This window comes from Hylaeus anthracinus, unplaced genomic scaffold, assembly GCF_026225885.1.
Source record: "Hylaeus anthracinus isolate JK02 unplaced genomic scaffold, UHH_iyHylAnth1.0_haploid 11997, whole genome shotgun sequence".
NCBI lineage: Eukaryota > Metazoa > Arthropoda > Insecta > Hymenoptera > Colletidae > Hylaeus > Hylaeus anthracinus.
The window spans coordinates 2,007,017-2,019,367 of record NW_026534344.1 but is presented as its reverse complement, the minus strand read 5'-3'; the positions used below and the strand labels follow the sequence as shown (position 1 = coordinate 2,019,367).

General features: G+C 46.9%; 2 protein-coding genes across 3 annotated transcripts in view; both read left to right on the top strand.

The window, feature by feature from the left end:
- LOC128889195 (agrin) overlaps nucleotides 1–5,940 on the top strand; it is a 20,188-nt gene extending 14,248 nt beyond the window's left edge. The window contains exons 2-9 of the mRNA XM_054146604.1: nucleotides 1,671–1,787; nucleotides 2,090–2,399; nucleotides 2,713–2,856; nucleotides 2,982–3,152; nucleotides 3,507–3,671; nucleotides 3,795–3,917; nucleotides 4,242–4,418; nucleotides 4,639–5,940. Of these exons, the coding sequence (XP_054002579.1) occupies nucleotides 1,671–1,787; nucleotides 2,090–2,399; nucleotides 2,713–2,856; nucleotides 2,982–3,152; nucleotides 3,507–3,671; nucleotides 3,795–3,917; nucleotides 4,242–4,418; nucleotides 4,639–4,870 (1,439 nt within the window). The 3' untranslated portion in view covers nucleotides 4,871–5,940. The remainder of the gene's footprint in view (nucleotides 1–1,670; nucleotides 1,788–2,089; nucleotides 2,400–2,712; nucleotides 2,857–2,981; nucleotides 3,153–3,506; nucleotides 3,672–3,794; nucleotides 3,918–4,241; nucleotides 4,419–4,638) is intronic.
- Nucleotides 5,941–6,164: 224 nt separating this feature from the next.
- LOC128889704 (focal adhesion kinase 1) overlaps nucleotides 6,165–12,351 on the top strand; it is a 35,237-nt gene continuing 29,050 nt past the window's right edge. The window contains exon 1 of one of the 2 annotated variants that reach the window (XM_054147580.1): nucleotides 6,165–6,567. The gene's annotated coding sequence lies outside the window, so the exon portion shown is untranslated. The remainder of the gene's footprint in view (nucleotides 6,568–12,351) is intronic. The other variant, XM_054147583.1, reaches the window with a different exon arrangement.

Sequence of the window (12,351 nt, the reverse complement as noted above, 5' to 3'; positions counted from 1 at the left end):
ATGTTAACCCCTAGGAATCTCGCGAGTCTAGCGATAATTGAATTGAATTTATTTAAAAGATCATAGGCTCCAAGTCGAGCCCAATAGACCGAGTACATTTTAGGGATATACAGGGTGTCTCAAAAGTCGGGGAGGAGCCGGAAATGGGGGGTAGCTGAGACGATTCTGAACAACAATTTCCTTTGCAAACATATTGTCGGAGGCTTTGTTAAGGAAATATTAAAAGAAAACCCCGACCAATCAGAGCGCGCGTAGACCGTTGGAGCGGCCGCGGTAGCGAAGGCTACGAGCTAAGCGGTCGCGCTTGTACGCGAACAAGTGACTCGACGTGCATCGAAGGACATTGACGCTGCCGCCTAGCGCGTAGCCTTTGAACAATTGAACAAAATTGAAAACTTTGCGCGCGTTCGCTCGTTCCACGGTGGTTCCGTGTAAAGGGTGAAGATGTAATCGTTTACGCGAACGAATTTTATCGCCAATACGTTCCGCGTATTCCTCGATTAGTCCCGTGATCGAGCCACGCTTAAATTACCGTCTCGCGACCGCGCCTCGCGCGTCGTTCGGTTATCTTTAACTGTACCCCTCGATTTTATAATTTGTTACATATTATGCGAGCCCGGCGCAGGAACGACCGTAGTAAATCCCGTGTGCTGTTGACCCGACGATCGCTGGACCGAGACCAGCCAGCGGACCCGTGCCGTAGATATCCGCGAGGAGGGTCAGCAGGAAGCAATTAAAGTTTCGACAGAATCTCCTTGGTTTAACGTTACATCGTTCCGTCGTAAAAAAAAAAAAAAAAAAAAAAAAAACATACGAACGCGAGACGGTACACGATTTCGCGTCCTTCTCCCTTCCGACGATCACCTTTCGATCGACTTTTCGTAATATCGTTATTGCGAGATAAACTGTTTGGCTAGTTCCAACCGGAAAACAGGAAGATACGAGCTCCGATCGTTTACGCGTAACGAGTCGGAGAGTAAATAAAACGCCAAGAACGAGACGGATGGAAACGGTGTAACATCGCGAGACGACATTGTGACGCGCGAAACGGGGATTGACCCTATCACCTGTAATCGTCAATTTTTTACGAGGATCGAGCATCTTTCTATCGACCTATCGTTAAAATGATGTCATTACGCGAACGCGAAACTGTTAAGTTTAATGGAAAACGATTCTACGCGTTTTGATGGCTCGTAATAAACTAAGGTAACAGTAAACGTTATTTCGTTTTACGATTGACGCGGTTCCTCCCTGTAAGGACAGGTGCGCGTTACCTCGTTCCGCGATATCGAGCAGCGTTAATCGTAATCGCGTTAATCTCGCCGAGATTAAAGGCGACGAGTTGAAAAAAGAAACAAAAATCTTGGATAACGATTAACCGTTAACCTTTTTTCTATAATCGTTCGATCACCGGAACGATAAGCCCGGGTGGTCGTCGGTATTACATCAACCCTTACGGTACGAGCGCCGGATATATCCGGCATCCATCTAATAACCTTATATGTGTTACTTATATAATTACATGCGCATTTTGCGGCGCGGCGGCTCGTACATCGGGAATATCGCGGCGAACAGAGCGCTCGTATCGAAAGGGTTCAAATCGAACGGTTCAAATTTCGAATGATCGTCGAGTGAATAATCGGAACGTTCGCATCGTCTTTTGTCGACAGAGTTCGTAACCGGCGCGTGTCCCCGAATATGCCCGCCGAGTGGAGAACCGGTGTGCGGTAGCGACGGAGTGATCTACGCGTCGCAGTGCGAAATGCGGAAGAAGATGTGTGGAAAGGGTAAGCTCGCTTTTAACCATAACAATTACAATTACAGTACACGCCGGCGTGTAACGTCGGTGATTATACAGTTGCTTTACAACGTCCGTCGGAGTGAAGCGCATCGCAGCCCGCCATCAGGGACATTTCGTTTCCTCGTTTAAAGCGCTCGAGCCGTGCTTTAAATCCTACTACACGGACGCCCGTTAATGATAATCTATTAGCGCCGAGCGCAACGGGTTTCGCGCATCGAAGTCTCCGTTCATCGAAACTCCGACCATCGGACCCGGCCGGCAATTATCGGTGCTTTACAAATTGCATAGGCGTGACCATGGCTACGGAGAAGACCGCTTGCCTGAGGTCATCCGGTAGCAAGTGCGAGCATCGTTGCCCCGGCGATCAGGATCCGGTATGCGGCACCGACGGTCGCACGTATCTAAACAAGTGCATGCTGAGGGTCGAGGTATGCAGAGTCGGGATCGAGCTGTCGCACCTGGGCCCCTGCAACAACATATCGGCGCACAGAGAGAATTGTCCGGTGTCTTGCGAATTCGCTCCGTTAGACGGACCTATCTGCGGAAGCGACGGGAACGTTTACAAGTCCACGTGCCAAATGAAACTGCTCACCTGCGGGTATGTAACCTTTTCGATACACTTACGATACATATATTTACTTCGATGGAGATACGGACCGCGAAGCGATTAAGCTTCGATTTGTAAAGTCAGACCGATCGCACGCGGGCGCAACCGATCAGTTTCAAAACACTTTGAAACCTAGTTGCATGCGACCGTGGATCTAGGTAAAACAAAGAGCGCAAATGCGTTGCAACGCTAATTTCAAATCGGTTCCGCCCGTGTGCGATCGGCCTAATTCGTTACCTTTCAACTATTATTCTCCATCTTATATCCAACGTTAAAACATACCTGTGCATCGTTGCGATCGTAGACAAGGCGTAGTACGTACGAACAAAAAACACTGCCAGACCACCAGACACTGTCGCGAATCTTGCTGGCGCGGTGCCAAGCCAGCCTGCGGCAGCGACGGAATCCTCTACTCGAATACCTGCAAAATGCGTGCGAAGAACTGCGGGTAAGTAGCGCTTCGAATCCTTGAGAAAATTCTGTCGGGTCGACCGCACGCGACTCGGTGCTCGCAACAAACCGCGCCCGTCTGGTTTTTCCGTGACACGTGAGACTCATCGATCGGTCGTTTAGCAAGCACGTGTTCGAGGTGCCGATGTCGTTTTGCGTGTCGCGGGAGCGCACCTCCGGCAGCCAATCGAACGCCTGCCCCTTGGACTGCAAGAACGAGCCGGACGGACTGATGTGCGGATCGGATGGGAATATATACAGAAACGACTGCGAGATGCAGATGCTTAATTGCGGGTTGGTTCGAATGAAAATATTTTGTCAAGGTAAACGTGCTCTCGTATTCGTCAGTTCCTTTCCTTTTATTTCTTCATTCTTTTGGCGGCACAGGAGCATATTGCGGCTCTTTTGTTTAACAGAGGTTGATAACGATCGACGGACAGTCGGTAGCCTGGAGGATCTCGCGGGGTTCGATCGTTTCCAAAAAAATACATTTTTGGAATTTCCGGAATCTCACAATTAATTTTACGCGAGTATTCGAACCCTGAGAATCGCAAATACTGACGAATGCGAATAAATATTGTACATACCTTGTCATACCTTATTCTCGGTGCGGTAGTCGAGCGTCCATCTATCGTTAAACATTTATAGACAGGCGAGGCGAAAGGTGACGAAAGTGGACTTCGAGAAGTGTCAACCGCGACTGACCAAATGCATGAAACAACAGCAAAGATGCGGGAACGACGTAGACCCAGTTTGCGGCAGCGACGCGACCTCGTATCCGAACTCCTGTCATCTGAACGTGGCCGCCTGCCTGTAAGTATAATAATACCGGTTCGTCTTTGATAGCTTCGGAACTTATAAGCATATTTTGCGACGAACGGTCGTTAACGATACACCGATCACGAGTTAACCGTTGTCGTTACGCGCGGGTTTCAGAAAGGGCATTCAATTGGCTCACGTCGGCGAGTGCACGACCTTGAAGGAGACCGAACACTGCCCCGAAGACTGCAGCGAGGTGCCCGAGGAACCAGTTTGTGGAAGCGACGGGAACGTTTACCGGTGATTAAGAGCGTTATTTGGATTCCGGGACGTCCGGCGCCGAGAGTTTTAAGAGCGCGTGAATCACGAATATAGTAGTCGGTCGTTAGAACCGATTCAGCTTTCAAACCTCTCTCAACCGAGTCCTGCCTTAAGACTGCCCCAGATCCTTCCCGGTACTCGACGTCCTGTTTCGTCGATAGCCAAACGAAGAATTCCTTCAACGAGTAGCGGCTCGAACAGATTCCATCCGTACTTACTACGAACCTTATCGAAAATAAAGATCGGCCCGGAGAAATTTCTGGCTCGCGGATGCTTGACGAGTGTGTAATTGTTTGCGTCCAGGTCCCTTTGTCATCTGCGCCGCGAGACATGCGGTCAGAGGGTGGTTCAAGTTCCAGCACAGCACTGTCGTACCACCGCGCTTTGCAACCAGATCTGCAGCGGGGAACGCCAGTTTGTTTGCGGTTCCGACAACAAGCTCTATCGCAACGAGTGCGAGATGAAGAGGGACAATTGCGGGTGAGCGTCAATTGTGTTTGAAATTACATCTTGCGGCGTTTACACGCTTCCGTGGGTAAACGGCAGCTATTTTCGATTATTAAACATAATAATAACCCGGTTACTCGAGGTAAAGGACTGAGGTCGACTGCCGAGTCGCCGGCCGTAGTAGCCGGGGAAATAAGAAAACGAACGAATGAATAAACAAACCTTCGTTTCTTGTTTTCTATCTGTCGCGCAGGAAACACGTATACGTGGTGCCGATGAAGAGATGCGTTCAGGGCTTCTTATTCCGGGGTTGCCAAAAGATTTGCCCGCCCTACTACGATCCTGTTTGCGGCACGGACGGCATGACCTACAGCAACGAATGTTTCTTGGAGATCGAGAACTGTCGCAGTCGAAGCCTGGTGACGAAAAATTATCACGGAGTGTGCGGCCAGCCAACGGAGGAGCCCAAGAATTACTTGTACTAGATCGATCGATCGATTTCCATTTGTACCAAAATCACTGTCGGAAAAACCACTCTTACGAACGCGTTGACGATTTCAAAACGACTCGAACCGAATATGTGTTAAAAAAGAAGGAAAGCAAAAAAAAAAAAAAGGATCGAGGATAAATTCCTTCGAGTCGTCCTTCCGTTCGTCTTGAAAAGAACTTATTGTTAGCCTAGCTTGGTGGGCATGATGCCCGTTAATCGGCTGCGAACAAGATATCCGGTTGACGCATACGTTCGTCTCGTTATATGTAAAACACAATTTTCTCTTAAAAAGAATAAGTTCTTGGCTATTTTCTCCCGCGATATTTCTATTGTTTTTTTTTTTTTTTTTTTTATTTTAAATCGATTCGTAGCCAAGAAATTACTCTTTTTACAGTCCAAATTCTGTCGAAAATAAAACGTTCCGAACTTATGCACCAACTAAATAGTCGTCGTTGTATTCGTCGCAGACAATCTCTCGTCGCGACCGTCGTCGATTCGTTGACGAATTCTCGTACGGTCCGTCCGCCGGATTATCGATTGAACCAAGACCGTAATTAACGGATCCAAGTCAATTTTCTATCGAACGTGCTCGACATTTTTAGCGATCACGTTCACGGGTGCCCATGGAGATTCGAATCCTAGTTTTTTCGGGCAGCCCAGATTTCTTTCGGTGTTTTAAATTTAAACTAACGAGGGAATCGTATGTCGAGGAAATCGTTCGTTTCCGCGTTGTTCCATCGATATTTTCGCTACGTGCTCGTCGATAAAATCTTTCTTATTTATTGTAGTATTATTATTATTATTAATTATTCCATCATCTTTGCATCATTTTGTTTATCGCTATTGCTATGGTAACACGATAGTTCCATACGAACCCTTACTCTAACTCTAAGGAAATATTTAGCTATTACATCTTCCCCTCTGATATGTGATGTGCGTTTATATTATTATTATCTCTTGTCATCGTATCCTTAATTTATTATCAAACATGCGACAATCTACTTTGTATCGACACTAACATACATGCTTCGAATGTCAATAATAAACTGTATACGTATATTTTAAGGTAAACGTGATGCAGTTATTGAATAAAAGGACGCGTATAAATGGGTAACCCGAAGCCAAAATAAAACGAAAATCAAGAACGTCGAATACCCCATTATCTCCGTATCGACTGCGAAGGCTGAAAACTGATGCAGTCGAAACAATCGTCGTTGAAAAAATGAACTCGGAGCTCGAAGCGATATCAGGCGATCGAAGGTACTTTGCAACAGTGGATACTTTATCCTCGAAAACGATCGTACCATCGAACGCCGGTAGGCGACGCCAGCGAACGCGATCCGTGGCATCACCGCAAGATGGCGGCGATGAACACTGATATTGACAGGTGCTGAGAGAGCATGGCGGCCAGTGTTTACGACAACTGATCGCGGACGATCGAATTTGCGGATGATCCGGGTGTTTCGCGTATCGTTGACGCAATTTTCCCTTCGGCACAGTGTCTCCGTTATCTTTGAATCGTGCGTCGCGTATCCGTTCGTTTTACGTCGAAATAAAGGCAAATGTATAGTAGATTCGGTCGGTGAAACGTGTGCCCCAATCTCGAAAGTTTGGAGTCAGGTGGTGGATTTGTCGTTGATACGGGAAGCTTTAGAAGAAGATCACTGGAATATTGCAGCGCTTGTCGTTATCGTAAGTACCGACTATTACTCAGACATTTATTCTTGGAAAAAACGATGGTCGAAAAGCACGCGAGTACGGAGATCCGATCGTTTAAAATAATATTTCGTAAAATTTGATAAGCAACAGACAGGAGAGGCCATCTTTGAGCTTCCCCGTGTGTTGGTCATGCCGGCGAAAGAGGATCGCGATTACATCGAATCGTGTTACATAAAATGCTGTCGTCGGATGACACATGGGACGCCTTAGATAATCGTTACGCGAGAGGAAGGGCTTCCTTCTTCCTGTCCTTCGGTTGGACACTTGTACGCAAGTCGCATTCAACGTCTACCGAAACGAACATACATTCTACACGTTTTCACACCGAATACGTACCGTAAAAAGGGGTGAACGGAATAGAACCTTCGATCGTTTCCTTTACCGAAAATCGATAGCAAAAGATCCCGACGGTACTGAATTCAATTGTCGTTGCGTTCTTAGGATAAATAAACAAGTTTAACGTTACGATCAAGTCGGCTCTTCCGATGCTGCAAATATTTCTTTCAGGCGATTTCCGCCTACGAGCGTAAAGTTTACTCGTGCCGTTCGTTCTCGAAATCCATGGTGTTCCAGGTGTAACTTGAACGTTGCGTAATCGTAAGAATGTCAAGGAAAAATGTCGATACGCAAATCAAATTACAACGTCGCTTCCAATCGAACGCGTCACGCTGACCGGGTTTTCTACTACGTCAATGAACGAGCGAGACTCTTCTTTCTATCGAACTTGAAGCATCGGCCGTTTAGAGCGATGTACCCTACTTTAAGAGACGTTCCGTCTAAAAATTTCACTCTCGCGTTTGCCAACGTTCGCTTTTTATTATCTTATCATTATCCCGAGCGTTAACGACGCTACCAGTGGCACCGTTTCTGTACAAGGATGCTCGTGGAACGAGCTCGAAACCGTTCGAGCATCGGAATTAACATTCCAACGGTTGCGAAAGAATGGCCATTGAACATAATTAAATTTATCGATCGCTCGTCTGGCTCGTCCGTCGCGCGGCGGTTCTCGGAAAACTCGTTTGCGAATTCGCGTCGCTCTCTCGTACCGACATTCTTTTTTTCTGTCACCTTTTCTGTTTCGCGGGCATCTGTCCACGACAACCTTGGCGAGGAGAGGCGAGCGTCGATGGAACCAACCGCCGTTAGAAACGAGATCCGTTCCTGTAAGCGCGTCGATTATCGGAATCGAAATGATTTCGGATTCGCTTTCGAAAATTTTCGCACCGGACAATATCGTGCGTCGATTTAATAATACCTGAGGAGTACGTCGCGTATCAGTTGGTGCAAGCGTCCGTCGCTAATTCGTAGATTCGATTCACGCCAGAGGCTGAATCGTATGGTTTTTACAGTCCGTGTTACGCAATCTACGTTCGAACGAATTCTCGATCCATTGTCCGCGACGAACGAGACGACTCGTCTCCAAGACGTGCGCAAATTGAATAAAAAGAAGAAAGATGTTACGAATAAAAAATTGGTCCGGGTTCTACTTAAGCCGGTCGGTCGGATGGACGAATTGGCCACAAAGAAGGACCAATAGAATCATGCACGACCAATCCCAGACGGCACCTTGCCTCGTTCCTGCCTATTAAATGAATTTCCTAGCGAGTTGACCCGCGGTTTGCTCTCGCGCTTCCAATTGCAGTGCCGTCAGCCGTCGCGCGTCTACGTCTGCCCGGACGTTTGCGCGACTCGTTCAAAGTTTCCTGCAGCGGATTATCATCGCGAAATCCGCGCTAATTCTTCCGACATTTACCGCGAGAGAATTAAATCGTCGCGTACGGTTACAGATAATACCATTAATTGGATCGTTCGTACGGACCAGTATATCTTCTCGGCGAAGAACTATTCTTCTCCACAATTTCGCGAATTTAATAGAAGGGCCCATTCTGCGCGAAACAGAGCACGAAGGATGTGAATTACATTAAATTTCTGCGCGCATGCATCGAATTAATTATACGCTAGGCTCGAAATGATCTATTGTGTTTTAATGGCCGTGTCACACGCTCCAACCTTGAGCGTAAGTCGAGGGAGTCGACCTCGAACCGGATCCTCGGATCCTTTTTTTCTTTCGAGAAGGGTAGTATGGAATTAAAAGAGCCGGTAGGTCTTGCGTGTCACGGGTGCTCGTTCGGCGCATTTTTCTCGCCCGTTATTCACCCATCGATCCCACTTTTATACGTTTTCGGTCGGCACCGCGTTAAATGGCGCATGCTCCTGGATATTCCGATGCGCATCGGTAATCGAAACTTTTCGTTCATTCGTTAAAGCGAATCGATACGCTTTTCAGGTTTTGCTTATCGGAGACAACATTACGGCGGAGTCTCGTACAAACTGGAAGCACGGAACCAACGCCTACGTTGGATCGCCGTTAGCGGCACTCGTGTTCGCTTCCGGTCACGCGATCGTCACCGAAACAAAAAGTAGGCTAATCGATTTTGCCTCTAAGTCGCGTCGTTCGAAACGCGAAGATTCAACAGTCGCAAGTTGTGCCTGATTTCTAATTTTTCGAGATAAGAAACTCGTTCACGAACGCGACCGTTGTTGTCTCGGCGTCGGCTAGGAGTGCACGGGACGCTTTATTTTCGTACCGAAAACCGGAAGCCTTGGGAACGCACGGCTACCGTTGTCACGGCTCGCTGTTTATCCGTGCCGATAAGCTATCTTATCCGCTAGTCCTGTACCTCTACCTCGCAGCGAGATAAGAAAATTTCGGCATCTTAATGCTCCGCGATCTTTTGTAATATTCCGATACGATAAATCTCGACTAAATTACGAACTCCTCCGGGCACGATCGTAGTTTCATTTACGATCGCAATTACGTTACCGCGCTCTGTATCAACGATTCAATCGTGGCGAGTGATTGTTCGCGCGTAGCTGTTTACCGGATCGAGACAATCTGACTTTTTCTTTTATTTATCGATTATTCTCGGGTGGTTTCGCGATACGTACTCGCCGCGGTACTCGCTGCATTGAAACGGTCGAAAGCACGCGGAGCGACAAACGCACTCGGCGCACTCGAGCTTCCGGTGGAAATAATTTGCCGCGTAGCAGTCGACGGTGTCTCAACCGGATTACCAAGATTGATATCAGTAATTTTACCACGGTAATTAACGCCGCTTCTCGATCGATGTACAAGGATTCGCGAGCGCGTTTCTGTTTTCCAGCCGGGACCCGTGAGATAGGCGAACAATTAATTACCGGTCTCGTTAATCAACGCAACGTTAAGTTTCACGGTCGACCTACCGATATCATCGATCCACTCGGATAGATTTTATTTCTTATACCGCGGTAACGCTAATAGTTACGTCCGCAGAATTCGATATTAATCGTTCGTCTCCTTGGGTCCATTACCGGTTTACGATCGAAATATCAAGATACTCCGTCGATATAGATGTTAGCCATTGGTAGCCGAGGAACGACGAACTCGGCTGACTTTAATTCGCAGAGTTCAACGTTTTCCATATTATCAGGAACATCCTTTTCAGTACGCCGAGCCGCAAATTGGCGTAAAGTGCTCGTACCGGCGTGGCGGTAACGCGTCGTCTTCGTTTCGTTTGTTCCGCCTTCTACGCTCCCGTTGTCGTCTTGGCTTATCCGTGGGTGGTTGGTTCGTACGCGGTGAGTCAACGCGGTCGAGCACTATCGCGAGATTCTTGAAAAATCGAGACGGCAGTGATTGAACGAAATTAGGAATTCTCGGTCGGGCTGATAGTCGATCGGAATCACGATAAACTAACGGGCCGGTGTCGGCGCGTTTTAAGACTGAACTTTAACGAATTTCAATTGATTCGTCTACTCTTCTAGTCGTACCATGCTCGAGCATGTCAACGTGAATCGGGTTTACGACACGGACGTGTCTCCACCGATTTGTCCCGGATCGGAACGTTTCCGTACACCTCCGGCTTGACATCCTCGATTCGAACTAAGACATAGCGGAACGTTAACAACGATCGCGAATATTCAAAGACGCTATATATCTCGAACGATAGGATGTATCGCGAGAAAATCTCATGAAACTTTGGAAACCATTTACATTCGCAACCCTCCGAAAACAACGTGGAACCTTTTTTGAATCGAATCTCTCGGAACGACGGAATAGAAAGAATGAGATCGCGAATGCGCGACAGCGAGTGGCAGACGTCGAAACGACGACGTGAAGCGCAGGATCGATCTCGATCGTCGTTTTTGCGCTCGAGAGCGTGTAAACCTCGGCGCAAGAAGGGAACGAATAAATATTAATCGTCGGTTACGAGGAGACAAAATAGAACGTTAACGAGGTTGTTCGTTGCCAGTCATTTCCATTGCTGATCGGTCAGGACGTTGTCGCGAGTGCCCGCAGCTGTGTCGACACGCGGCGCGAGCAAACATCGACTTTCCGTGGAACACGCACCGGCTAGGGGACAGAAGCGACAGTAAAAGAAGCGAAGCGAGTCGAGACCGAGACACGCGGTGTTACGCTGCTTTTCTTTCCTCGGCTTTTGTTTCTCTCGATATCGGCAGACGCTCGCGTGTGGTCCGTCTCGAGCCAAGTTGGCTTCCGCGCGATCTCTTTTGCTGTTCGTGTGTCGAAAATAAAAAACGAACGTTTTTATCCGTCGTTACGGAACCGGTAACGAGGCATTCTTCTTTGCAGATGATTAAATCGAATAATTAGCTTGCTCGCAAAGGTATCCGCCTGTTCCGTACGCGTGATATATATTCTACGTATTTAATAATAATACTTTATTCACGGGCTACGTGCCTTTTGATATCGAGTATAATGTGATAACGTGACGGCAAGAAAAAAGAAAAACAAAAAATGGAGACGAACACGGTATCACTATGACGTAAAAGTGTTCAACCTTGATTGCGCATCTGCAAAATTGCGACTATTGACCTTTTAAAAGGTAAAGGTGAGCCATGAAAGAGATCGATGTATTTAGTAAACGAGGAAATTACACGGCAAACTATTGGAATAAAATTGTTCCCCGTCTTCTGCTATGGACAAGACGACGTCGATAATCCTTTCGATAGGCCCTCCCCAGTCCCACGAAAGTTATCCGTGAATTTCAATTTCGCGCGGACTCCGGGGACGAGCATCAAATATTTAAGTTTCCCGTATGTACTTGCGGGAGTAGCGTTCGATATTAATTCATTCGCTAAGGAGGAAGATTCGTTCGCTTCAAGGTAGCACCGGAAGTTTCTAGATTCTATTCGACCGTTTTCGGAGGCCTCGATATCGCTCGATTCTTCAACTATTTTTTGAAAGACGAGATCAAATTTATAGCGGATTCCAAAGCCTTTGTTTATCGAGTCGTAGGAATCGCTTACTGCTTCCTCGAATTCTAGATCCTTTGCTCGTCCACGTTCGATGTTGTCATCCTTGTTGAATCATCTACCGCGTAAAAAGTGCGCCATTGCTCGGAATAAATAATAGGTGGGTGAAGCAAGGTCTCGATTATACACGGTCGAGTCTTGTGATATACCTATATTTACAGTTTCGTTTCCGACAAACGTGCGAAATATTGGGTTTGTCCGGAAAGTCCATGTCGATTTTTGGTAGGTGGTACAGGTCTGAATATATCGAAATGGTTGAAAACAAATAACATGTATACATCCCTTGAAAGGTGGAACGGTTGTGAAACAAAATGGCACCTATGTAATTCGATAAATACATGTGTGTGTATATATATATATAATGGCACCTATGTAATTCGATAAATACATGTGTATATATATATATATAATGGCACCTATGTAATTCGATAAATACATGTG